At 32.4% G+C, this 26792-nt stretch overlaps 2 protein-coding genes across 2 annotated transcripts; both read left to right on the top strand.

Moving 5' to 3' along the window:
• Positions 1-887: 887 nt before the first annotated feature.
• On the top strand, positions 888-9701 carry HELRODRAFT_192917 (hypothetical protein; the record flags this gene model as incomplete). The annotated part of the gene is made up of 17 exons (XM_009025146.1): positions 888-1077; positions 1430-1570; positions 1819-1938; positions 2231-2392; positions 2663-2779; positions 3129-3287; positions 3870-3968; positions 4094-4250; positions 4633-4763; positions 5844-5934; positions 6049-6308; positions 6750-6813; positions 7263-7381; positions 7545-7884; positions 8171-8228; positions 8804-8891; positions 9616-9701. The coding sequence occupies 17 exons, from the start codon at positions 888-890 to the stop codon at positions 9699-9701; spliced, it is 2382 nt and encodes a 793-aa protein (XP_009023394.1).
• Positions 9702-11783: 2082 nt separating this feature from the next.
• Positions 11784-21716, top strand: HELRODRAFT_113751 (hypothetical protein; the record flags this gene model as incomplete). Its single annotated transcript, XM_009025145.1, has 23 exons — positions 11784-12063; positions 12324-12389; positions 12842-13114; positions 13492-13630; positions 13773-13890; positions 14333-14415; positions 14532-14609; positions 14984-15131; positions 15278-15380; positions 15754-15806; positions 16179-16310; positions 16566-16645; positions 16818-16905; positions 17281-17358; positions 17701-17824; positions 18280-18422; positions 18655-18729; positions 18919-18995; positions 19385-19454; positions 19695-19831; positions 19949-20336; positions 20645-20784; positions 21127-21716. 23 exons carry the CDS (start codon positions 11784-11786, stop codon positions 21293-21295), a joined length of 3042 nt encoding a protein of 1013 aa, XP_009023393.1. The 3' UTR covers positions 21296-21716.
• Between the last annotated feature and the right edge of the window lie 5076 nt (positions 21717-26792).

The raw sequence follows: 26792 nt of genomic DNA, 5'->3' as shown, positions 1-26792 counted from the left end.
ATTTATCCATGTGAACTCTCGTAACGATTGTGGATGCAACGGCTGTGGTGGTGGAAGTTGCCTCCGACGCTTCCATTTAAATAGTTGTCGGTCGTTTGTTTTTATTGTTCTAAAACATTATTATGTGCCACAATGTGACTACAAGAGCGTTTGCATCACTAGCCCATTCTGGGTACAATCCTTTTACATTAAACCAATTTGCGAGAATTGAATTCAATTTTCGATAAATTTTCTCGCTCTTTGAAATTAAACTACGGTTAACTGTAAGCAATTAATTCAAAAATAATGATAATCTTTCATAGAAAATAGGGGAATAAATTTTTATTCTCACGTTTAGATATGAACCCCGCGAATAAAATTGTGAATAAAATGGATTAAAAAAAATTAAAAAATAAAGCAGTGATTGCACAGGCAATAACTTCATCCTAAGGCTGTATGATTTAGAGATACTAATTAATATTACGAATTCAACATCAGCCGCAGTTAACCCAAGTCGCAGTTTGTTAACACTCAGTCGTTGATTTAAGATGAATAGTGAATTAAATTAATTCAACAATGAATAAAACAATACTACACTCTGATTTTAAGAGAGTTAAGCAGTGAGCAAGCCATGAATGAGGCCGTTATAAATAAATGAATATATAAATAAATGAATACATTTAATAGACACAACAATGTGACTACATATGTTGGATAATAATTTTGAATATTGCCTAGATCAAATCAAGTTGTAGAGGTATGTAACAGGCGAAATGTTCACTTTTCAACGCCTAACAGTTTTGTTAAGACTTTCTAAAAGTTATTCTAGCTGTGAAGTTTAATTAGACAAATGCATTATCGAAAGAGATAATAGATTAGTATCAAATGAATTAAATAGATTAGAACAAATGAATAAATTAGTATTTCTCATCATAACTAGTAGCAGTATTTTATTACAATATGGTTCATTTACGAGTGCAATCAGTTGCTATCAGTGTGATGTTGATACTCCGAACTGCGGCGAGCCCTTTGTATCAAACGGGGCGGGTGTGACCACATGTCAGGGGGCCTACTGTGTCAGTAGTGTATCTGTTAGCGGTTCGTACCTCAACTATTTTCATATTAAATTTGTATTTCCAGAATTTCCAGATTTCTAAAAAATGCTTCTTGTTAAATTTTTTCGAGTAAATTAAAATTGATGGTGATAATGTAAATTAATATTTCCACTGATTAGAAAAAAAATCTGTTGATTTGTTAAATTCTCCATACACAGCGCAGTTTTGTGCTAATTTAACCATTAACTCTATTTATCTCACCAGCCAGATTATGGAATAGTTTACGTAATGGCGTGATTTCGCTTTAACCAATCGCACATAGAAGAGTGTCAATTCTAAAACTAACTCTATATTATTTCAGAATCATTTCAAAACGAGTCAAATTGAAATTTTAGCCAAAGGTTCAACCGGCTTACGAACGTGTAGTAATGGATATGAAAAGGCCCTAGGATGTATCGAAACCCAGCACGGTGACATCAAGATCATGGGCTGCGTTTGCGATACAAATTTCTGCAATGGTTACGAATATAGCCAGGGTACGTATTGTCAAAAATATTCATTTAAATTATGATTACAGATTTATTTGAATTTAATACTGAGACGTTTATGATAAGATAGGTGAAAAATATTTCGTGCTAAAACACCGAACGTTTGTACAAACGCATGAATCCATGCATATGGTTGAAGAAGATTCCTTTCGCATTCGAATCCAGTCATTGCAACAGTAGTGACAGACACTTTAACCACTACACCAACTAGTTGAAAACTCTATCTCACCAAGCAGGAAGTAACGCGGGTAAGCTGAGTTGTTATAGCTGCGTGGCTGATCAGTGTAAACTTCCTGATGTCCAGAAGCCAGCCTGCAGTGGCACAACATGCTTCCACACGTCATCCACTCTCTCAAGTAGGTATAAATTTCATACGGACATAATTCGATTATTTATATCTAGTCTTAATTAATTAGTTAATTTATTCATTCATTCATTCATTCGTTCGTTCGTTCATTCATTCATTCGTTCGTTCGTTCGTTCGATCGTTCGTTCGTTCATTCATTCATTCATTCATTTATTCATTCATTCATTTATGTTCATATAGGATGAATGTTAATTTTTCACAATTGAAAATTTTTAGACTTAAATAAATGTTCGCAAATAATCGTCTATTTTTCTTCATTTAACTCGCAATTCTTCGTACAGGTCAGGCAGAAGTATTTGGATGTAGTGACCAAAAATACGCGACAACTTGTGTCAACGATGACCCAACTACAAAAACCTGCTACTGCAGTGCCGATTGGTGCAACACTGACTCATACACTCTAGCTACTTCTTCGACGACCACTACTACTACAAAATCGCCTGGTCAGTATCGTACTTACTACAAGTCGTTTTTTTGATGTGATTAAATTTTTTGAAAGGAAAGTTTTTTTTTCTGTTTAGCTCCCACAAAATAACTAAGTAGAAAGTTGATTTTTTTTTAATAAGAATTTGATGAGCAATGGTTCTCAATGGGTAAAATCTTTTGTGTAAAACATAATTAAAGTAGAAAAAATTGTAAATTACAAACTATGAAAAATTAAACTATAGTCATGAATATAAAACCTGACGTACGAAAGATTAAATTTAACCCAGTAAAGCCATTAGTGACCTGTTTCGAATGTGGCGGATTGAACTGCCAAGGATCTGCCATCACGATCCCGCAGTGCATAGGGACATCGTGCGTGGAAGTTAATTCCGTTCATGATCAAGGTTGATGGCTTTTGTTTTAGTCGTCTCTCTCTCCCCCTCTTATTCTCTCTCTCCTATTCTTTCTCTCATTTCTCTCTCTCTCTTTTATTCTCTCTCTCATTTCTCTCCTTCTAGCTTGACTTTAATATTTTTTCAAAACATGGCCAAAACTTTTGCCTTATTCAGTCTTTTATTCATAGATCATTTGAGAAGAAATGAAGCAAAATATGTGTATGTGTTTATATGTGTGTGTGTGTTTTGTGTGTGTGAGTGTGTGTGTTTTGTGTGTGTGTGTTTGTGAAGAATAAATCGTTTCAATAGCGTATTTTAAATTTATATACCATTGAAAAAATTTCCACCCAACACAAAGGCTCGTCCCTAACACAAAGGTCATGCTCCCATGATGTGCTGCCGACAATGTGTCGAATTGTGGAGTTTAAAGGTTCGTACGCCACCTACTGTTCCTGTTCCTCCAACTATTGCAACTTCAACTTTAAGATAGGACCCTACCTGATGCTGTCTAACTCAAGTTTGTTCATTTCGGTGTAGTTGGTTGGATTAGATAGCCAGATATATAGTCAATTTATTTACTACAATCTACTGAAGAAACTCAAATGAAATCTTTCATTATTGTTGAGTGGAATTTTGAGTTGACAGATGCTGAATTTTATAATTTTGGTGTTCTACGATGCGAAATGTTAAGAGCGCGATTAGACAGGCACTGTTTGAAAGTTAAACTATATAAGCGCTCTAATGAAGATATACCTATATTGAAATAACATTTCAAAAATTCAACACTACTTTCAACATTGTTCAACTTTTTTATATTTCTTTTTAATTTATTAATTTCAGAGAAATTAGACATTTTATTGTTTTTTAAAAATTTTTATTAAATAAATTTGCAAATTTATTAATTAATTGTTAATTAATTAAATTTATAAATTAATTTTATTTAATTTTTGAAATGTTGCGTTAACAACAGTCGGTTACCAAAATCTATATTGAAATCTAAATGAATGAACTTAGGTCCATTGAAAACTAGTCAACAAATATTTAGTTTTAAATAAATGAAAATAACTTTAAATAACTTTAAAGTAAAAAAAATTGTAAGGTGTGAAATGTTACCAATGTCTTGGTGTACAATGCAGCCAGCCTGTGAGCAACTTAACAACCTGCCAAGGAACTACTTGCGTTCAAGTTAAGTCTTCAGGTAGTAGTTTATTTCATTTAATTTAATTTATTTATTTCACTTTGTTTATGTTATATTTATATAAAAATATAGAAAATTTTATCATTAATTCCACTAATGTAAGTATATTAAATTAAACTGTGTAGATCCTCTGTTGAGAATTGGCACGTGCACCGACCTACTTGTGGTTTCAGGCTGTCTACCAACAACCGACCCATCGATCACTACCCAGTCTTGTTACTGCAGGAGAGACTATTGCAACATGTCGCCGGCTGTTGTAACAAAAGATCTGCCGATGCTCATGTTGCTTTTATTAACTTTTTTAGTTTTTAAATTTATTACAAACTATTAAAGTTCAGTTTTTTAGGTATTTCTAGAAGGGTTAACAGAAAAGACATTTACAATTTACTAACTAATGAACGATGACTGTACAATGGAGTTTTTTTTTCTTATAAAAAATTATTTTTGTAAAATTTTACGATTTGGCATTGGTTTCTCCGGTTATAACAACAACAACAACAACAACAGCAACAGCAGCAGCAACAACAAGACTATTCATAATAAAAACAACAACAGCACTGACAACCACAACAACAGCCCAAGCAACAACGCAAGCAACAGTAGTAGTAGTAGTAGTACTGCCAGTTGTAGCGAACCTAGCGCAACAACTACACGATGATGGCAGACGTAAGAGTGTGCAACATTGTTGTACAGAGATTGAAGGAAGCACTGAGAAGATAGCCCAGCCAAAAAATTATCAAACCAGATTTAGAATAATTTCGCTAACTCAACTGCTACTAATGACGAAGTTGGAAGGTCTTTGATTGTTCATGCTGAATCATAATAGGAAGACTGGTTATTGTTTTTTTTAAATAAATTAAGAATGTGTTTCTGTTGTTATTTTATATCTAAAAAAATACCAAAATAAAACACTACAAATTAGGAAACAATAATCTACTCGTCGTCGTATCAGTTTATATTGATGTAGCACAGTAGTGTTTAGTATTCCTTGCAATTTAAATTTTAAATTAGCGTCTGGGACAGAGGCGAGCGACAAGTCGTCTCTAACAAACAACAAGTAGCGTCACACGTTAAGCGTCCACTCCATTTTTTGAGTATTTGAGCAGAAATAGAGTTGGATCCCATCAATATGGAGTTTAATTATTATTATCTTTTAATTAAATTTGTAATAAAAAAAAACTAATTAAGATATTTAATTTTTCCAAAAATGATGCCGGCCTTACTCTCTTATTAGATGTCCAATTCTGCCAAAATCCGACTACCAAACTCGATTTACAAAGTTGAAGTGCTAACGATTCACATCAGCATAGCGACCAAAGCAGGCAGTGCAACTCTATAATATTCTCATAATGGAAGCCAAAATTACGAATATACTTAGTTAAAACCACATATTTTAAAATTTATTCTAAATATGGTCTGCATACATCTCCGCTCAATGCCTAAACACTTTTTAGACATACACAGGTGCTTGTTGCCATAGAGAGCGTCGCGACAACAACTTTTGCATGCTCAGAAAATTCTTCAAATTATATACATTTCTACTCATTTTATTCTCAATTTTAATGTTGCAATAGATGTATATATGAAAATTTTAAAAATTTTGGACTTGTTAAAAGTCACATACGTAAATATTAATAAATATATTTCATTGTTTTTATGTGCAACATGTTCAAAAGTTGTTAACTGGATTGATAGCATGAATAACTTTGAGCGCAAAAAAGTAACTTCTGATAACGAAGTTCTAATCCTAGGTAATATTACTTATATTATTAAAAAATGATTTTTTTATATATATTAAGAAAATAAAAAGTTTGCTAGTAATTTGAACAATTTAAAATTAAATAAAAACCAAATCTCAAATCTACGTTCCTCTAGAAAAGACGGGCGTCAGTAGAACGTTGGAAATGTTAATGCGAGAACTCGAGTCGGTGCAACCAGAGGATCCAATTTTCTACGCATGTCACTTGTCTGTCAGCGATTCAGTTTCTCAAATTTTATAACTAGTTTTATTATCTCGCTTTCTTATTATCCAGTTCTATCTAACAATATTTTTACTAATTTTATATCTCTACATTCCCAGCTTTGAGTCTTACATAGATGGTAGCAACTCCAACATCAATTACATCATCAATAGCAGCACAGCCAGCAACAACAACAACAACAACACTAACATTGACATCAACAGTAGCAGTAATCATACCAGTTGCAACAACAAGAGTAACAACGATGCCAGCAGGATAGCTGAGTCAATAAGGATTATGAAATACGCGAAATATCATGATAGCTACGATTTTGAGAGAGCCATCTGTCGAGTGTTTGACATCTTAGCTGGAAATAAAGGTGCAGCGGTTTGTTTGTTAGATCCAACAGCGGTAGATCCAAACAGGGGGGAGGGAATTTTACAGAAGGGGTGAATTTCAATGTCGACGAATCTTTTATCCTCTTTCTTCCTCATATCATTATACAAAACGTTACCTGATGTAAAAAATTTCTTTCGGAAGAAAGATACATTCTTCTTACTCTCTGCCGGATTTGCAATTCAATACTGTTAACTTTTTAAATAATATATAATTACCCCAAAATATGTTACACAGTTTTTTTCTTCCTTTATGGCACTTTTTCCCCGAGGTTTTCCCCGCACACCCCTCCCCCCTTAGATCTACCCCTCTGTAGCAAATGAGATGCTGTTTAGGTAGACAACATATTAAAGGTTATTTAATCTAGAAATTGAAATTACCCAATGATAATGCTTGGAACGAAACTCACTCAATTCATTTTCAGAATCTAACCAGTTGAACTGCATTAATGGAAAACTGCTCGACGAGTTCATGAAATCGTTGACAAAGTAAAAAAAAATAAAATTTATTTATATTATTTTGCTTAACTTCTTATAGTTAATAAAATTTTCAAATGTTTTCAAGCTAAAAAAAAGCCATAATTACGCATTTCATCAATTGTTTCATATAATTATAATTAATTAGTGAAAGTTAATTACATCAACAAAAAAATTTTCAAACATTTCATTTTTATTATTTTAACTGTCAGAGAAGATGGCTTAATGTTTAAGGCGCCTGATTCTCTTGTTGAAGAGGCCGTGTTCGAATGCTAGAAGATTCTTGCCTCCACCAATTGCTCATGTGTAATGTGTGGATCTCTTTGTGTAGCTAGGCATGCACTGTGTGTCGTTTCGTTGTTACTTTTGAGGAATAATTTAAAAAGAATTACAAAAATTATCAATAAATTAAAAATAATTACATAAATTAATGACTTATCACAAATGAAACCTTTATTCAGGTCATTGCTAGACAAGGTTTTAGAAGATAAACTAGCTAAGAAGATAAAATTCAGGCACGGCGATGCTGTAACACTCGCTCAGTTTAAACAAGCTCTCAACTTATGTTTCTCCCTACAAGGTTTTGTTAGATTTGCTGTTGAGTATTTGAAAAATTATTTCTATTTAATAAAATTACTATATTTTATTGTCGTTATAAATATTAACTACATATAATTAACTATTTTTTATGGTAATGTCAGTATTTAAAATGATTTAAAAAAATGTAAAATAAATTTTTTCAGAAATTGCAAAAACGGCCAGAAAAATGTTTCTAGAAGTTTTATCCGGCTATAATAATAATAATAACAACAACAACACAATTCATAATAAAAACAACAACACTGACAACAACAGCAACAACAACATAAGCAGCAGCAGTAGTAGTAGTAGTACTGCTAGTTGTAGCAAACCTAGCACAACAACTACGCCGATGATGGCAGATGCAAGATTGAGCAACGTCGTTGTACAGAGATTGGAGGAAGCATTGAAGATAGCCCAGCAAAAAAATTCTCCGTCCGGCAACTCGTTGAGTTGCAGTGTCAGAAATAAAGACTTCGCACCCAATGAAAACTATTTGAATAAGTAATTTCTCAATTTAGTACTTTTTTTTTTAATTCCATTTATTCACAGATAAAAGTGAAAGAGTCAGCCTAGCAATAAATGCTTATCTAGGGTTGACTCCCATAAAACAAGAAATAAAATATAAAAAATAAGAAATAACATAGTTAGTAATCCAAAAAAAACACAATAACATAAATAAGTAAAATAAATGTCATTTTTTTTTTAATTCCATTTATTCACAAATAAAAGGTGAAAGATACTGTTTCTCTAAAATAATTTCATGAAATATTATCATTTCGAATTGTAGCATACTTGAATCACTGAGGTACTTATCAGCTGAGCAGATGGGTGCCGCACTACATAAGGTAATAAGCGTCATTTAATTTTTTTCATATTTTAAATAATGAATTTTCATTTTATCTTAACCAAACCAAACACACACTCTCTCTCTCTCTCTCTCTCTCTCTCTCTCTCTCTCTCTCTCTCTCTCTCTTATTTCTTTCTCTTCTTACACACACACTACTTCGCCACACACAAATATCACAAATATTTTTTTTAATTTTATAAGTTTATTCAAACTGTTGTTACGTACATTCATTGCTAAGAAACATTCTGATTGAATTTTAAAGCATATGATTGGAGACTGAGTTTAAATCGTAAGTCATAATATTAGGGTTTGTTATAATAATGAAAATGAAATAGATTTTTTATCGTTATTTATAATTGTGTAATATAAATTATTAATGATGGTAAATTTTTTCACATTAATTCTCTGAAGAAATTAATTTATTTAAAAAATAAATTTAAATAGTTTATTATAAAATAAATGATGAAAGATATGGAACTCAGAATATAACATTTTATTTTTAATTAATAAATAATATAAAATAAATCACAATCTAATTAATTATTTGAATATTTAATTATTTTATTAATTCAGGCATACTTGAAAAGTGTTAACAACAGTGGTCGAATGAGCTGCGGAGAATTTGTTGACAAAATAGTCGGAGTGTTTTTTGAGTTCCAAAGTTGACTTGAATTGTTTAAAATAATTTCACGTTCGATCGCCTTCGGTTTGTTCCTCATATTTCAGCAACAATTACCTCAACCTAGTATTTTATCGAAAAAATAAAAAAAAATTCAAAAGATGTCTCAGCTATTTTGTTAAACAAAGCAGGAGTCATGTGTTGCTTCAGGTTCAAAATTTTCCAATTCTAAAAGGCCACCTGCGATGTTTTGAATCGATTCGCAGAATTAATGTTACACGATTGCACTTATCCATTGTCTGATTTGAATAACTCTTTGTCGTTAAAAAAACTGTACCCCCAAAATTAATTTTGCCAGGTTATATTTTCTTTGAAAAATGTAAAATAATCCAGCTAGTTATAAAAGCAAATCCCATAAAGTCGAATGATTAATTCGCTCTAATGCTGTTTAAGTTAGATGATTTAATCTTATAATTTTAACTTTTTAAAAAATAAAAAAGTTGAGATATTAAACTTGAATAAATCCAAAAACTTTTATTGTGAGTCTTTATTATACAGGAAAACTAGGCGTACTAACCATTTATCTACAACAATTTATCAGAAAAAACGCACCTCAAATGTTATTTTAATATATTATAAATGTTTCAAGTGTTTTAATTATTACAATTAATTATAATAAGAATTTATAAGTTGTTTTAATACATATTCGGGACGATTTAATCTAAATAATTAGTTTAATAAAAAAATTTGATTTTTATCATTTTAGTATATCCAGAGATGATGAAGGCCATGTTACTCATCTCTTTCTTTGGGGCAATGCTGGTTGTGGAGTGCTACCACTACGGTAGATGATTGTTTTTTTATTTTATGTTTGATGTGTGTGTGTTTGTGTGTGTGTTTGATGTGTGTGTGCGCGCGCGTGTGTATTTTTATGTTCTTATGTTCATTTAACATTCTTATGTTCAAACTTATGTTCATTCCAATCAATTAAAAATTTCTAATTCTCCAGCTCATGGTGAAAGGTAACAATTTTGCTTCTAAAGAAAAAATTTCACATAAATATTTTATTTTATTAACGGTATCACATTTATTTATTACAAACTCTCCAATTTACTAAAATTATTATTAAAAATTAATTAAATAAAACTAATGTTATGTAAATGAAAAACGTTTTATTCATTTAATAACTTGATAATTTTACGGCAAAAAGTTGTAGAATGTTAGGCGACACGTGCAGCAGAGGTGATCAAGTGAACGCTTGTTGTGGCAACAAACTGGTCTGCCAGTGTGAGAGCAACGACGAAGACTGCAGATGTGTCTCGGCCTTTGGACAGAAGTAACAAAACACCCCTGCTAATTTGGCAAATTTAGTTTTTTCTTCTTTTCATTTATTCTTTTGCCTTATTTAGGCTCCAAACACTAGTACAGGTTTATGATCTGATTACTTAAATTTAAGTTAGGTTAGGCAAGACTGTGTTCTCTCCAGGCCTGTACAATCTCTATAATGAGATCATCATGAGAAAGATCTACCTGGAATATCCATTGAGGGCGTGAATATAAACAACGCAAGATATGCTGATAATACAGCTCATATAGCAGATTCATTGGAAAAACTACAAACAAATTGTTTCCAAACTGGTTCTTGAAAGTGAAAAGACAGGCTCTGAGAAAATTTTTTAATAACATGATAACCGTTATTTTTCAACTTTGTTCAGGTAATTGTTCCAAATGTGTCCGGATGCCTAATTTAGAAAAAACATTTTGAAAATTTCGGGAGATCTGTCATTTATTTGTTTTAATTTTAATTTATGCAGAACATATTAAACAGCATTGCCTGTTTAGTGATAATGATTTTATAAAACAGTGAAACTTTATTCCACAACCACATATCTTAATTTTTGTTGCTGTTTGTTCATTTTTACAAAATTTTATTTATTTTTTCATTTTATAAACTTAAAACCTTTATAAGTAACTTTACATATGCGCCTATAATAATCAAAGAATGCATCGTTTAATTCGTGAAAAAACCAAACTCGCAACATTTTTTCCATTCAAGTTGTTGTAAAAACCAAATCGAGATAATATTTCATTCGAAATTAAAAGTTTTTTTGTTTAATCAAATAGTTTATCGTTAAAGTGTAGTATCTAACCATTTCAAATTCAATATAGGTACCATGACGTCATTTTTACCCACGATTTTGTAACGAATTAGTCATACTGTTTTAATAATTTTTATGTCATTGGTTAGAGAAGTGAATGTTTTATTGAATTCTAAAAGAAAATTTTTGTGAAGTTAATAGTTTAAAATGCCATTAACAATAATGTTGATACTAGTATATATGTTCGACATTTAAATTCTATGAAGTTTGATCAAATTACTATGTATGTATATGTATTTACATTCATTTATTTTGGTAACAGACTGTTGTTAACGCAACATTTCAAAAATTCAACAATACTTTCAACATTGTTCAACTTTTTCATATTTCTTTTTAATTTATTAATTTTCGAGAAATTAAACATTTTATTGTTTTTTTTTTAAATTTTTAAAAAAATTTTTTAAAAAAATTAAAAAAAAAATTTTTTTTAATTTTTTAAAAAAACAATAAAATGTCTAATTTCTCGGAAATTAATAAATTAAAAAGAAATATGAAAAAACATTCATTTATATATATATATATATATGTATATATATATATATATTTATACATCAATATCACGTGAAATTACTCGAAATCTTATAATTAACTATTATTGAATGTATACTTTCTTCTACTTATTTTTAATAACTTTCGCTCTCAGCTCAACACGTTTCCGTTTCAATTCACTTTTAAATTGGCCATGCTGTTGTGAAATGCTTTTTAATGAATTAAAAATTAAAAAATTTTCAGAGTCAATTTGTTGATGGCAGTTTGAAATTTTCAAACATCCAACATGACGTCTTTTTTGTGCGATTATGCCAAATTGGGGACAGCGGGCTGCAAGAAATGTAAAGTAAAGTTGGAGAAGGGGGCCCTCAGGTTGGCTAAAGTAACGCCCAATCCATTCACAGATGGGGAGGGTGAAATGAAGCAATATTTCCATCCGAAATGTTTGTTTGAAACGTTCACGAAGGCCAGGTCAACCACTAAGGTCGTTGACTCGCCAAATGACTTACAAAACTATGACAGCTTGAAAGCTGAAGATCAAAATTTGATCAACAATCTCATTGATGGTTTTTATTTTTTATAATACTTTTTCATTTCCTTTTGATAGTTTTAAAAATTGAAAAACGTTAACCTTAATAATTAATAAATCTCATATTTTGGTTCAAATCATTTCGATTATTCTATTTTAGATTGTTGAATTTTCTTTATTTAAATACATTTATAAAATAAGAATGTTTATATGTCAATATATATATATAACTTGGAAAAAATAATTTTCCTTCAGCTGAATATTGTTTATAATAACATTTACATTTTTCTATAATAGACCTTTCAAAAGTTAGATCAACCCCGAAGAAGACTGCCACCAAAAGAAAGAAACCAAAATCAGAGAGTATGGACGATGAAGATGACATCAAAGAAAGTACTAAAGTTCATGGTGATATTTCAATTCCATAGCTATTGATATAATAATCCAAGCTTAAAATATCATTGTTTGCTCTGAGTATCATTTTTAAATTTATCTCTATAGCAGTTTAGCATGAATGATTTGTAATTTTTCTAAATTCAGGGCTTTGTATTTTCATTTTTCAGTTGAATAAAAGAATATGTGTCTACATAAATTTATAAACTCATTATGATTTTCATTAAAAATTTGTTCTGTATTTTTGTAAAATCTTACAAGTTTTTTTTTAAATTGATATTTTCAGTCTTGTTTTGATATATACATCCGTCACTAATTATTATATTTTTGTTTTTCTTTAAAAGTTCCTAAGAAAAAAATTAAGCTATCATCGTCATCAACGAAGGATACGCCAAAAAAGTTGTTGAAATCTTCAGAACCAGAAAAAAAATCTCTCCCCTCAAGGCTGTCAACTTCGGCAGTTTCATCAACATCAACAAAGTCATCACCAACAACATTATCACCAGAAGCATCATCACAAATTAAGACCTCGGATAAAAATCTCTCGAAAGCAGATGATAATATGGAAAAGTTGAAGGAGAGAGATAATTCATTTATAGAGTTCAGAAAATTGTGTGCCCAGATTGCTGAACAGTCTAGTCACACCATGAAAACTGCTTCCGTCTCTGAGTTCCTGAGAAATGGAACAAGTGGAAGTACGGAATGTGATTGGTCGGTGAATGATTTGCAGGAAAATTTGGTTGGTTGGTAATTAAATACTAAGTAGCAAGAGAAAATTTGATTGGTTAATAAATGAATAATAAGTTACCTTGATTGGTTGATGATCAAACAGTGGTTTACTTTGATTGGTTTATGAATAATTGGTAGAATAATTTGATTAGATGATGATTAAATAGCTGGATATTGTGATTAGTCGATGAATAATTGGTTAAAAAATTTGATTGGTTGATGATCAAATAAAGGTGCTAGTTACTTTGCATATCTAGTATTATCAAATCCTCTCTACAATTCAAGTAAATTTGTTTCTGTTTAACCACTTTCGATTCCATCACCACACCACCACCAACTCCAGCAAATTACCCATGTGATGCTTATTTGCTGTTGAAGGTTCTGCTACCAGGTGTTGTAAAATCTGTGTACAATATGGATGACAAACCGGCGGTGAAACATTTCAGCCAGGGTTGTTATTCAAAATCTTTCTATTCTCTTTTGTTTTTTTTTTTTTTTTGTTCTTATATTTCCATTCGATTCCATAATTCATAATGTTTTTTGTTTAGATTTATTGATTTCAAAGTCTATTTATTTTAAAATGATTTTTGAAAAAAATTCACCCACACAGATTTTTGGGACTAGTTTAGAGGAAATGATGGAGCACTTGGAGGATGGTGATGTCTCTGATACTATATCCGCGTTTTTTGGTAAATCTTCAAACTTGAAACCGCAGTTGAAGAGTATGTTGTCCATGCAAGAGGTTGATTTTTTTACTGTCTCACTAACTATTTTTTCATTATTTTTCAATAATTTTTCATTTTATTTTCCATCAAATACTTTTATTTAAACTTGTCAGCAGGAAATTCTTTTTTATATGCGGGATTAATATCCTAGTGTGTGTGTGTGTGTGTGTGTGTGTGTGTGTGTGTGTGTGTGTGTGTGTGTGTGTGTGTGTGTGTGTGTGTGTGTGTCTTCTATCCCATAGACGGATTAATGGAAACAGAAATTTTGAATATTTTCATAAACTGGGATGTCTTTTTTTCAGACAGTTGAATTCTAACTTGTAAGCTGTTTTACTCGTTTAGACTGAGAGTAGCAACAAATTTTGTCTACAAACAGACCAGCAACAATTTTTTTTTCATAAATTTTGATGTCTAATGTCTCAGCAACCACAATTATTATTATTATTATTATTAACGTAGGTGGATGCTTTCTTGTCTGAACTGACTAAGTACACCAAAGAAGAGGACCAGCTGAAATGTCTCACAAAAATTACTAAGAGGTTGTTTTTTTTTTAATTTTAATTTTTGGACTGTTGTGAACGAAAGAGTAAAAATGTTTTTTTGTTGTTTTATTGTTTAGATTTCATTGAATTTAAATTTGCAACGGAAAATTGTTTAGGTGCACATCAAATGATCTGAAGACCTTCATTAGGCTGGTGAAACATGATCTGAGAATCAACTGTGGATCTAAATTGATGTACGGTTTTTGTTCTGTTTGTTTGCTTATTTGTTTGTTTGTTTGTTTGTTTGTTTGTTTGTATGTTTGTTTGTTTGTATGTATGTTTGTTTGTTTGTATGTTTGTTTGTTTGTATATATGTTTGTTTTTACTGTTTCCCCCAATATATCACAAAAGAAAAAATTTTAAATAAGTATTTCAGAAAATGTTGCCATGATTCTATTTCTTTTCATCGAGTTAGTTTTTAAAAAAAAACAGTCATGCACCACGTATCAAATGTTGATTTCAGTAACAAAAATATAATAATTTAAACTGCACAAAACGTCCTCAAACGGTCTCCAAGTTAGTTTTAACTCCTACCTAACTTCATCGTCGTCATCATCTATTAAATCAGTCTCGACGGTTTGAGCCCCAAAGCTTATGAGGCCTTCAAAGCGTCGCGAGACCTGAAGAAGGTTGTTGACATGATCCTGAATGTCAAGTGCAACGAGGGCAAGGTCAAAGTTCAATTGTCCTTAATGACCCCTGTGCAACCGATGCTGGTAGATGAAAAATTGTTCGCTTATTTTTATTTAAATTAATTTGTTACTGTTTCTAATGAGATTTATTAAAGCATGTTATAAATTGTTAGGAATTTTTAATCGTATGCGAAAATTTAATTCCAACTAATTTTTTTTTATTATAAAAGGCAGAAGCCTGCAAGTCAGTTGACGTTGCTTTCAAGAAGTGTCCTAATGGTATGTACGCTGAGATAAAATATGATGGGGAAAGAGTACAGCTACACAAACAAGGTACCTGCCAGCCTACCTACCTACCTACCTACCTACCTACCTAACTACCTATACACTTTTCTATCTACTTAATTATTTAATATGGTTTTCACAAGTTTCACCTTAACTTAAATTAATAATTTCTATCGAAAATGAGCATTGGTAACAGCTAGAGATATAAAGAGTATTATTTATAAGCAGTATTATTATCACGAAAGATCTCGGTGTAAAAAGAATTCACATGTAATAATCACAGTCTTATGTAAGAGTTGAATTGTGTGTTATGTCTTTTTGTAATTTATTATTTTAAAAAAGTGATTTTTCTCTTCTCTCAATATTTTTGCCCATTGCTAACTAAAATTTTTTAATGTGGAGGAATTACTCACAAAAAAAGGTGACCACTACCAGTACTTCAGCAGATCTTTGAAGCCTGTCCTCGACCACAAGGTTGCATGGATGGTGACTTGTTTGGCTGCATGGTGTTGAATGATGCTTGCGAAGGATGTGATGATGGAATGGTTTATCATATTAGTCACTGCTGACCAGTCGTCTGTTTTCTTACATCATTTCTTCGAAACAACTTTATTATCATGTTACTGATTGTGTTTTTGTTTTTTTTATTGATTGATTAATTAAAATATTAATTGGTTAACTAACTGCTTCATTTCAACAACTAACCTTAAAATTTCAATCATCTAGCAGCACCTGTATACATTAATCCTCCTCCATTCATTCCTTCTTTTCTCCTTCGTTCATTCGTCCATTTTTAATTAATTAATTCATTCATTCATTAATTCATTCATTCATCTGGCCAATTAGGTGAAGCACCTGAAAGACTTCATACCCCTGGCCTTTCCAGGTGTCAGTGATCTCGTCTTAGATAGCGAGGTTCTACTCATCGACAACAAAACGGGCAAGCCCCTACCCTTTGGGACTTTGGGAGTGCACAAGGTTTCTGATTGGCGGAGCATTTGACCATCATCACCACCATCATCACCACCATCATCATCGTAATCATTATCATCATCACTATCATCATAATCATCATCATTATCATCATCATTATCGTCATCTTCATTTTCTTTAATGATTTGAAAAAATGAGAGAATTTTATCTTAAGAATCTTATTGTTTCTGGGATAAAGTTTAAAAACTTTGCTCATCCAAATGTAACATTATCTTCTTCTTCTTTTTTTTTCTTTAACAGAAAAGTGCATTCAAGGATGCAAATGTCTGTCTGTTCATCTTTGACTGCCTTCATTACAATGGGCAGAGTCTTCTAAACAGGTTTACCTGATATGACTGGTGCATTTCGGCTTAATGGGTGTTTTTGGAGTTGTATGTTTGTAGACTGTTTAAGGGATTGTATGTTTGTAGACTGTCTGTGGACTTGTATGTTTGTAGATTGTCTGTGGGGTTGTATGTTTGTAGACTGTTTGATGTTTGCTACTACTGGCAGACCCTTGATAGAGAGAAGGGATATTCTACACAAGAACATGACGCAAGTCAACAATCACGTCATGTTCTCAGAAATGACTCATATTATGGTTTTTGTTTCGCATATTCTTAATTAAATAATTTATATATATATATATTTATAAATATTTACTAAGAAAAATTGAAAAATTCGAATATAAGTTAGATTTTATTTTTGAAAAATGTCAGGTAAATAAGTTGCGTTATTTTATGAAATGATTTAAACTTGTGCTACTAAATTTCTTAAATGGGTTTTTCTCCCTCAGATTAGTTTTATTTTTTAAAACTTATGAAAACTTTAAAATTCTTCTATAGCACTCGCAAAATGATTGATTGAATTTTGAAACTTCAAAGATGGTTTTTTTTCACTATTTACATACAAATCATTGAAATTTCATTCCGTTCCATTCATACAACTACTGGCGAAATTATTTGTCGACTCTTAGGAAGAGGATGACCTTGTTGACCTGATGATGAGGGTTTTCAGAGAAGGACTGGAAGGGCTTGTACTGAAAGATATCAATGTTTGTATCTCTCTATCATTGGCTACTCGTCTATCATTCATCTTAATGATATAGTGTGATATATTGTGGAGATGATCATATAGATAATAATTTTCTGTTAATCTATTATTATTTGTAGTTTCGTGTTTCAGTGTGTGTGTGTGTGTGTGTGTGTGTGTGTGTGTGTGTGTGTGTGTGTGTGTGTGTGTGTGTGTGTGTGTGTGTGTGTGTGTGTGTGTGTGTGTGTGTGTACTGGCCAAACGTTCATTTCAGAAGTGTCTACTTTATGTTTTAGTGCATGTATCTTTCATTTGAATGTTCGCCGGTTGTTTTGCCATTCTTTACCTGGTGTTAATTTTGCAGGGTATATACGAGCCTGGCATGAGGCACTGGCTGAAGGTGAAGAAAGATTATCTAGGTCAAGGTTGCATGGCCGACTCGGCTGACCTGGTGGTGCTAGGGGCATATTTTGGAACCGGGTCGAAAGGTCAATTTGTCGTTGATATAAACAGTGTTGTACAACATTTTTTATTCTATGACTTTTATTGCTGTTTGATCATCGCCACATATCGATATGAAACAGTTGATTGATTGTCTGAATAAAATTTCACTACAGTGCATCATGATCGGTGAATATGAGCAAATCTTAATTTTCTTAGATTACTTTTTCTCGCAATTGATACTCACAGATAACTATTAAGTCTCTTAATATGATTTCTATATGATTTGCTCGTTGCATAGGAAACATAAAATCACGATTCTTATACTGGATTGAATTGGCACTTTTTGTTTTAAAAAGCATTTTAAAAAATGGAGGCTTCTACAAAGTAACAAAATTCTATCTTATTGTTCTTTCCCAATAAATGCCATCAATATGTGAAGAAACAGGACAGACCCATCCTTTAAGATCACCAACCATCCTATAATGTTTTCGTCACTTAGGCGGTATGAAATCAGTGTTTCTGATGGGAAGTCACGACGAAGACACAAAGAAGTGGTGCACGGTGACAAAATGTGGCAGCGGCCTCGACGACGCCACGCTCAACAAGCTGCAGACGTCAATCAAGATGGTCAAAATTAGCAAGGTAGGGCAACTGCTGCTTATGACTCCTCTCTTGCATGTGCATGTGATGTGGTTTAAGGATTGTTAATAAGTGAAAATGAATTATCTCTTTTGTATTGACTTTTTCATTAACAAGTAGCTATGACCTGATTGATGACCTATCTCAGCCAGACATTTCAACTATTTCGTCATTATCTAATACATTCTTTTGCATTCTCAAACACGCCACTGCCGACTTGCATGCGTGTTCACAGGATGCTGCGAAGATTCCAAAGTGGTTGAACGTTTCCAAGAAGCTACTTCCTGACTTCGTGGTCCTTGATCCTAAAGTACGTAACTTTTTCCAGTCCGTAACGCTCAAATAATGTCTCCAACGTTCACAAAATTTTGTCGGTTGTTTATTCAACTGCATTTTTTGCTATCTTACATTTTACGAACTTCATCAGTTTCCATTAAAATATCAAATGTGTATTAATCAATCAATCAATCAATCAATAATTAAATCTAATTCCATATAGGAATCGCCTGTTTGGGAGATAATTGGGACGGAGTTTACGCTGTCTGATGTTCATACAGCTGGCGGAATTTCCATCAGGTTTCGTTTCAGTTGCACTTTTGGTTTCATTTTCACTTTCCGGTTTCATTTTCACTTTCTGGTGTCACTCTCACATTTTGGTGTCATATTTGTAGTTATCTTTTCTATTGCTTATGTCATTGCGTAAATGTTGCAAACTAACTTATGCTTATGGGATTGTAATATTGTAACATAGAAATATAGAAATTTGACAGTTTTCTCTGCAATGCTGTGTGTGTATGTGCGTATGTATGTGTGATGTGTGTGTGTAGTTGTAGGTGTGTGTGTGTAGTTGTAGGTGTGTGTGTTTAGTTGTAGGTGTGTGTGTGTGTGTAAGTGTTTGTGTGTGTTTTTGTTTTTTACATTTATTTATTCAACTATTCATTTATTTGTGTTTGTTGTCTGTGTAGATTTCCTCGCATACAAAACATTCGCGATGACAAAACTTACAAGGAGGCTACTGATGTAAAGAGACTGAAGGTAGGTTCACTGATTGATCGGTTGGTCGGTTGGTTGGTTGGTTGGTTGGTTGGTTGGTCGGTTGGTTGGTTGGTCGGTGGGTTGGTTAATTGGTTGGTTGATTGGTCGGTTGGTTGGTTGGCTGGTTGGTTGATTGATTGGTTGGTCGGTTGGCTGGTTGGTCGGTCGGTCGGTTGGTTGGCATGATCAGTTGGTTGGTCAGTCCTTCTATCGTTTCATTGTTCTATTTATTCGTTTCAGCTGTTGTACAAAAAGTCGAAAGAACATTCAAAGATTGAAGACATGTTCAGTGGGAGGGCAACGAAGAAGAGAGGAAAGCAAAAGGATAGGGATGGTGATGAAGGTGAGGGTAGGGCAAAGGAGGAGAAGGAGGAGGGCGACAAAGATGAAGCTGGAGATGATGACGACGAGCAAGAAGGTGATGACAATAAGGTGGAGCGTGATAAAAACAACGACGATGATGCACAATTATACAACATGGAAACTGATGATGATGATGAAGAAGAAGAAGATGATGATAGAGTTACTGATGAACCCGGTTCAAAAGATGCAAAGAAGGATTATAATGATGATGGTGATAAGGATGATAGCACCAGTAAGCATGAAACAAATTATGATAATAAATCAGGTGCAGATGGTGTAGCTGGTAGCAGCAAAGAGAACAGCTGCAAGAACGATACTAATAAACTCAACAGAACCACTAGCAGCAGCTGCAGCAGCAATCAAACCAGTTACAGACCGGCATGTCGCTACGGGAGCAATTGCTATCAAAAAAGTTTCTTACATAGAATTCATTTCAAACACCCCAAATCCAATGATGATGAAGATGATGATGATGCTAGAAATAATGATGATGGTGGTGGTGGTGATGATAAGTTTAAGGTGAGTTAAGAATTTGATTTGTTTCATGCCTTTCTTTGTTGTACATTACGGTGAGAACTAATATAAATGTATGTAAATGTAATGTAAATGTATTTCAGCTGCAGAAGGATTCTGTTGGTTTTGTCATACGGAATTTAGTTTTAGAATTATATTATTTTTTTCAAATTCGCTACAATTTAGATGAAGAATTTTAAGATTTGGAAAACATTTAGAACAGAAATTACAAAATGGTCGACAATAATTTGAAAAAAAAAATGAAAAAAAATTACAATTTTTGACTTGTTCTTAAATTTACAACCACCGTACAGCTGCTGCCAAACATTTTCGTCGGACTTAAATTTTCCATACCATCACTTTATACTCCATCAACAGCGCCATCAACTACGTCATCAATTACGTCATCGTTGAAAGACGAGGAGAAGAAAATGTTAAAAAGATACATCACAGCGTATGTATTATAATTAATAGATTGGTTGATTGATCGATTGATTAATAGATAGATGGATGGGTCGATGGATGGATGGATGGATGGATGGATGGATGGATGGATGGATGGATGGATGGATGGATAGATAGATAGATAGATAGATAGAACCATAGATGGATAGACAGAACCATAGATGGATAGATAGAACCATAGATGGATAGATAGAACCATAGATGGATGGATAGATAGAAACGAACATCTCTGAATTAAATATAATTTAAATTATTTGGAAACTAACCATGGTATCATAATTTTTGTCCTTTCGTTACCATTTATAAACCATCTGCAAAATGATAACTCTAGATACGGCGGTGACGTGATCGATGATGACGTCATTCGTGACGAGTGTGATTACGTCATCCTTCACGACAGTGACGTCAAAAACATCAGCAAGGACGTCAGCAAAGACGTTAACAGTAAATATATTACACCGTATAAGGTCTGGCAGATTATTAAGAATGGATTCAATTGATTTTTGAAACATTCTATTTTATAAATCTATGGTTAATTAAGTCTAATTTTGAAATTTAAATTGAGATTTTATTCGGAAAACTGAAAAGCGCTTTATTTTAGTTGATCAGTGAAGTATTTTTTGTTTGAAGATAATTTGTTTTATTATTTAAATATATTATTTCTTTTTAAATTATTCCTAAATGCTGTAAATATATCTGTGATAAACTACTAATCCTTATCTATAAACAAGTCGGTTTTATTGCATTTTATTTTTATGATGAACTTAAGACAAATTTATTTGGTATTTCAATTAATCAAAAATATTAATTAAAGGATTTTAAACATTTTAGTTCTGGAAGCGTGGCTGATTTCATTTTAATTAAAAATTTTATTTTTGGTATTTTTATTAAACAAGAGTGTGATTTTGTTGCGTCCGTTATTTTTCGTTTAAAAACTGTTCCCTAGTACCTCGACTACTATAATGCTTTAAATAAATCAATATATTTATATCACAATTATTTTTGTCAGTATAAATATAGAAATTGCTTTTGTCAGGTGGAAAACAGTTGCTTACTGAAGCCGTAGGTTGGCTCAATCGGATTTTTTCTCATGTATACAATACTATGAGATAAATCAATCAAACAATCGGTCGGTCAGCAGCCAGCCAGTCTGTCAGTCAATCAATCAACCGATCAATCAACCAATCAATCAACTAAATTGAATGAACCAAATAAAAATAAATTTGCAAGGCCTGTTCAAACTCGAACAAACACTTAACCGTACAGATCTACAAACAATTTCGAAATTTTAGGAAAGAAAGAAAAACACAATAGTTGCTTTTATTTGAATTCATTCAAAAATGAAAAGTGGCGGTTAATTTAAATTTTAAAATGTCAATTTTTTTTAAATTCGTATTTTAAATAAACAAATATAACAAAATATCGACCGATAAAAATAATTATTATCCATTATTATTATTATTATACACACTCCTTAGAAGTTCTCGAAGGATAATAAACCACGTAACATGAACATTTAGTGAGAACAGTTCACAACATATCATAATGACTAAATTAACATACTAAACAGAAATAATTTATACACGCATATATACAAAGTAAATCAAGAAATATCCAAAAACTATATAACAAATTTAAAAAAAAACTAGAAACCAGTCAACATTTAATGAATAAATAAATAGAAATTATTAAAAGGATTGTCCAAAAAGGTACAATTTAAGGCGACGACGAGAATAAAATGTAGTTTGTTTTGTTGGTGTGGTGTTGTGAAGCGAAAACAAACACATCACACAAAACTAGTAAGAAGTCGCAAGAATAGTAGTCAGTCACCTACCTATAATTAAATTACTCTCAGGGCCCTAGCTTACTTATAATCATTAACTCAACTCACTTACCTACAAATTTGTATTTCTCGTATTAGATGTTTCAAGTATTTTATTTAACATATTTTAGCGTTTTTATTTTACTTGAAGCTTTTTAACTAATGTTAAGCCCCAGCCTACCTACAATTGTTTAACTCATCTCAGTCCCTAACTTACCTATGAATTAAATTAAAGCCCGGTTCACGGTAAAGAAAATAGAAAGTTGAAGAGAAACATAACAACAACGACACCGAATGAATGGATGTTGTGTATGTATGTGTTGTATTGGTGTGTGTGTGTATGTAAATGTGCGGGCGCGCACTCTCCAGAAACTTCACTCACTACCGACGAACCTCCATTGCACCAACCATCATCTGACACGCATCGATGGAATGAATTTGACCGGATACTGAAAAATAAATTGAAAAAAAAATTAATTCACTAAAATAAAAAACAAGCAATTGGAAAAAATAGGCAACTTATCTTTTTAAGATAACACTCAATCTTTGTTCAAATTCGAGTAATTTCAAAAGTACAATGAGACAAAAACAAATTTACCTTTAAAATTATCTTCGATTTGTCATCGGAACGATCATCATGAGACCACCATCTGAAACGTGCTGACGCCCACCACAGCCCACCTCTCATCATTCTGTTGACAAGTTTTTATTAATTAACGAAGTAGTAAATCAAGAAACAAAGGAACGAACGAATAAATGATTAACTGAATGATTGAACGATTGGTTGAATGAATAAATTAACTAATAAATTACTCAACCAATGATTTAATGAATGAATAGAATGAATCAATGAATAAATTAATTGAGGAATAATTTGAAAGATAGTGATAAAATGAATGAATGAATGAGAAAAATAAAAAAATAGAAACTTAATCATACTTCAAAAACCGTCGTTGTTGTTATCTTCGAATTGTCATCGGAACGATCATCATGAGACCTCTATCTGAAACGTGCTGATGCCCACCACAGCCCACCTCTATCATTCTGTAGACATTTTTTTAATAGCGTATTAGTAAAACAAGGAACAAAGGAATGATCGAACAAATTAACTGAATGATTGAATAATTGGTTGAATGAATGATTGAATTAGTTAATAAATCAATGATTCAATTAATGAATAGAATGAATTAACGAATCAATTAATATTAGAATAATTTAAAAGGTTGAGTGATAAAATGAACGAATGAGAAAAATAAAAAACGAAACTAAACCTTACTTCAAAAATCGTCGTTACTGTACTTTCCATTGCACCGACCACCATCATCTGGTCGGCACACAAAATGCCATCCGAACTTCAGAGTGTCAGTCGAACAGCCAACGAGCTGATTTTTCCTACACCACCATCATCATATGTAAATCATCATGAGACCACCATCTAAAACGTGCTGACTCCCACCACTGCCCACCTCTCATCATTCTGTAAACAAATTATTTTTTATTTGCGTAGTAGTAAATGAATGTTAGAATCTTAGAAGCAAAAAAAATTAAATTATAAAATGAAAATAATGTCAAATAAATAAAATTTTAAAACAACAAAGTGAGTAAAATGCAAAAAAAACTTACCGTCGTCCATTCGACAAAGGCAGAATGTTGAATGCGGTCCGGTTCCTACGTTATCCTCCAAAACTGCTGCCAGTCCTCCTCGAGATTGTTGTTGAAACACAGCCCGTGTTGATGGAAAAAGATAGAGAAAGAGTAGATTCTCATCAGAAAGCTTAGCGGTGCCTGCATCTCAAATTGCTTAATAAAAATAATCCTATCTACCTATTCAATTACCTTAACTAATCTATATTAAATTGTTAATGGTACGATAGTCGAAAGTCCCCCTTCATTCTCCATCCTTGCACAGAGGTTCACCGACAGCCAGGGCACCGGATAGAAAACCATTGCCGTGCGGATAGTAGACTATTGCCGTGCGGATAGTAAACCATTTGCCGTCCGGAAGCCGTGCGGGTAGTAGACTATGGTCGTGCCGCATGGTAAATCATTACCGTGCAGATAGTAAACCATTGCCGTCCGGATAGTAAACCATTGCCGGTACACCACTGGCCACCAAGGCCTACCTCTGACAACAGACTTTGAAATTCAGAGTCTATCGGCTATCGTACCCTCAACTTACTTATTCATTACAATTAAGCCCTAGCTTACCTAAAATTACAAAAAAAACTCAAGAGCCCAATTCATTGGCCTTTCGGCACCCACCCCACCACCTACGTAATGCCTTGGGCTCCAACTTAGTAATAATAATATAAAACTTAAACCCTAAATCTATTAATGAGTGTGTGTTACAACGTAGCCTTAACTTACCTATTCATTACATTACGGTCCTAGCTTACCTAAAATTACAAAACTCAAGAGCCCAATTCATTGGCCTTTCGGCACCCACCCCACCACCTACGTAATGCCTTGGGCTCCAACCTAATAATAATAATGTAAAATTTAATAATTAACTTACCTATCGATACACTTACAGCGTTTTAATTTACATTACAAGATTGTTCCTAGAATTATATTATTGCCCTTAACTACCTATGAAATTAAATTACTCTCAACCTTAGTAATAATAAATTAGAATGTGTAATGAAAATAAAATAACGCTCAAATACTAATGTGTGTTTATGTATGTATTTGTGTGTGTGTGTGTGTGTGTGTGTGTATAATACGCTGATGCGTGTAATGTGGGTGCAAGAAAAAATAGAAGAGATAAACTTACGCGCCTACCTATTCAACTACATTAGTGTTGGATTCTTCCTATCTATCCTACCTACAATTAAAACTATACCTATCTAACCTACCTATATAGCTACTTAATGTAATTGTGTGTATGTGCGTGTGCATGTGAGCATTCTTACTTAATGTTAAATTACAGAGAAAAACAGAGAAAAAAGAATAAAACGAATCCCAGCCAGGCGTGTATTCACTGCCACTGAATGAACAAACGTAGCCTGACATCTTCCATGATGAATTCCTTTGGAAGCTTTAACCTGAATGAAATGGATGAAATGGAAAAATCTTATTTATTTGATTAATTTAAATGAAAATAGAAAGACGAGCCGCGGTGAAACCCGCCGGAAAAGCCAGTCAACTGGCAAAAAGGAACCGCAAAGAAACCGTAAAACGTACCCCAGCCAGTCGTGTATTCTTTGCCACTGAATGAATGAACGTAGCGTGACATCACAACCAGTCTGATCGTCCACGATGAACTCCTCTGGAAGCTTCAACCTGAATGAATGAACCTGAAAAAACCTAGATGAATGGAAAAATCTTATTCAATTTAAATGAAAATAACCGCAAAGAAACCGACCGGTCGGCAAAGAAAAGAGAAAAGAAGAGCCAAGAAAGGTATCTATATAGGATTTATGCTCTATATAACTCTATATAACTCTATATAACTCTATATAACTCTATATAACTCTATATAACTCTATATAACTCTATATAACTCTATATAACTCTATATAACTCTATATAACTCTATATAACTCTATATAACTCTATATAACTCTATATAACTCTATATAACTCTATATAACTCTATATAACTCTATATAACTCTATATAACTCTATATAACTCTATATAACTCTATATAACTCTATATAACTCTATATAACTCTATATAACTCTATATAACTCTATATAACTCTATATAACTCTATATAACTCTATATAACTCTATATAACTCTATATAACTCTATATAACCATGCATACTACCACATTCAATCAATAAAAATCCCACCAAAACCAGGAACCACCGCGTACCTGCTGAATGTATGGTGTGAAACAAAACAAAAAAACACAAAACGAAAAACACACCACCAAGTAAGAGTAAAAGAAAAGAAGTCCCTAACCTACCTATGTAACTAAATTACCTTATGCCCTAGCCTACCTATATAATAAATTAATTCTCAATCTCACCTACCTATGTTTCATTAACTTAACTCAAGACTCATGAAGAAAGAGAAAAAGGAGTAAAACAGAACATAAAATACTACCACACAAACAAACATGATGTATGTATGTATGTATGAGCAACCGCTAAAGAACCCACCTAAAATAAAAAAATACCACCTACAAACATTCAAACCACCTACAAACATGCAAACTCTACAAA

Source organism: Helobdella robusta (genome assembly GCF_000326865.2).
Source record: "Helobdella robusta unplaced genomic scaffold HELROscaffold_40, whole genome shotgun sequence".
Lineage (NCBI taxonomy): Eukaryota > Metazoa > Annelida > Clitellata > Rhynchobdellida > Glossiphoniidae > Helobdella > Helobdella robusta.
The sequence above is the reverse complement of the archived record's forward strand: the minus strand, read 5'-3'. Positions and strand labels throughout refer to the sequence as shown.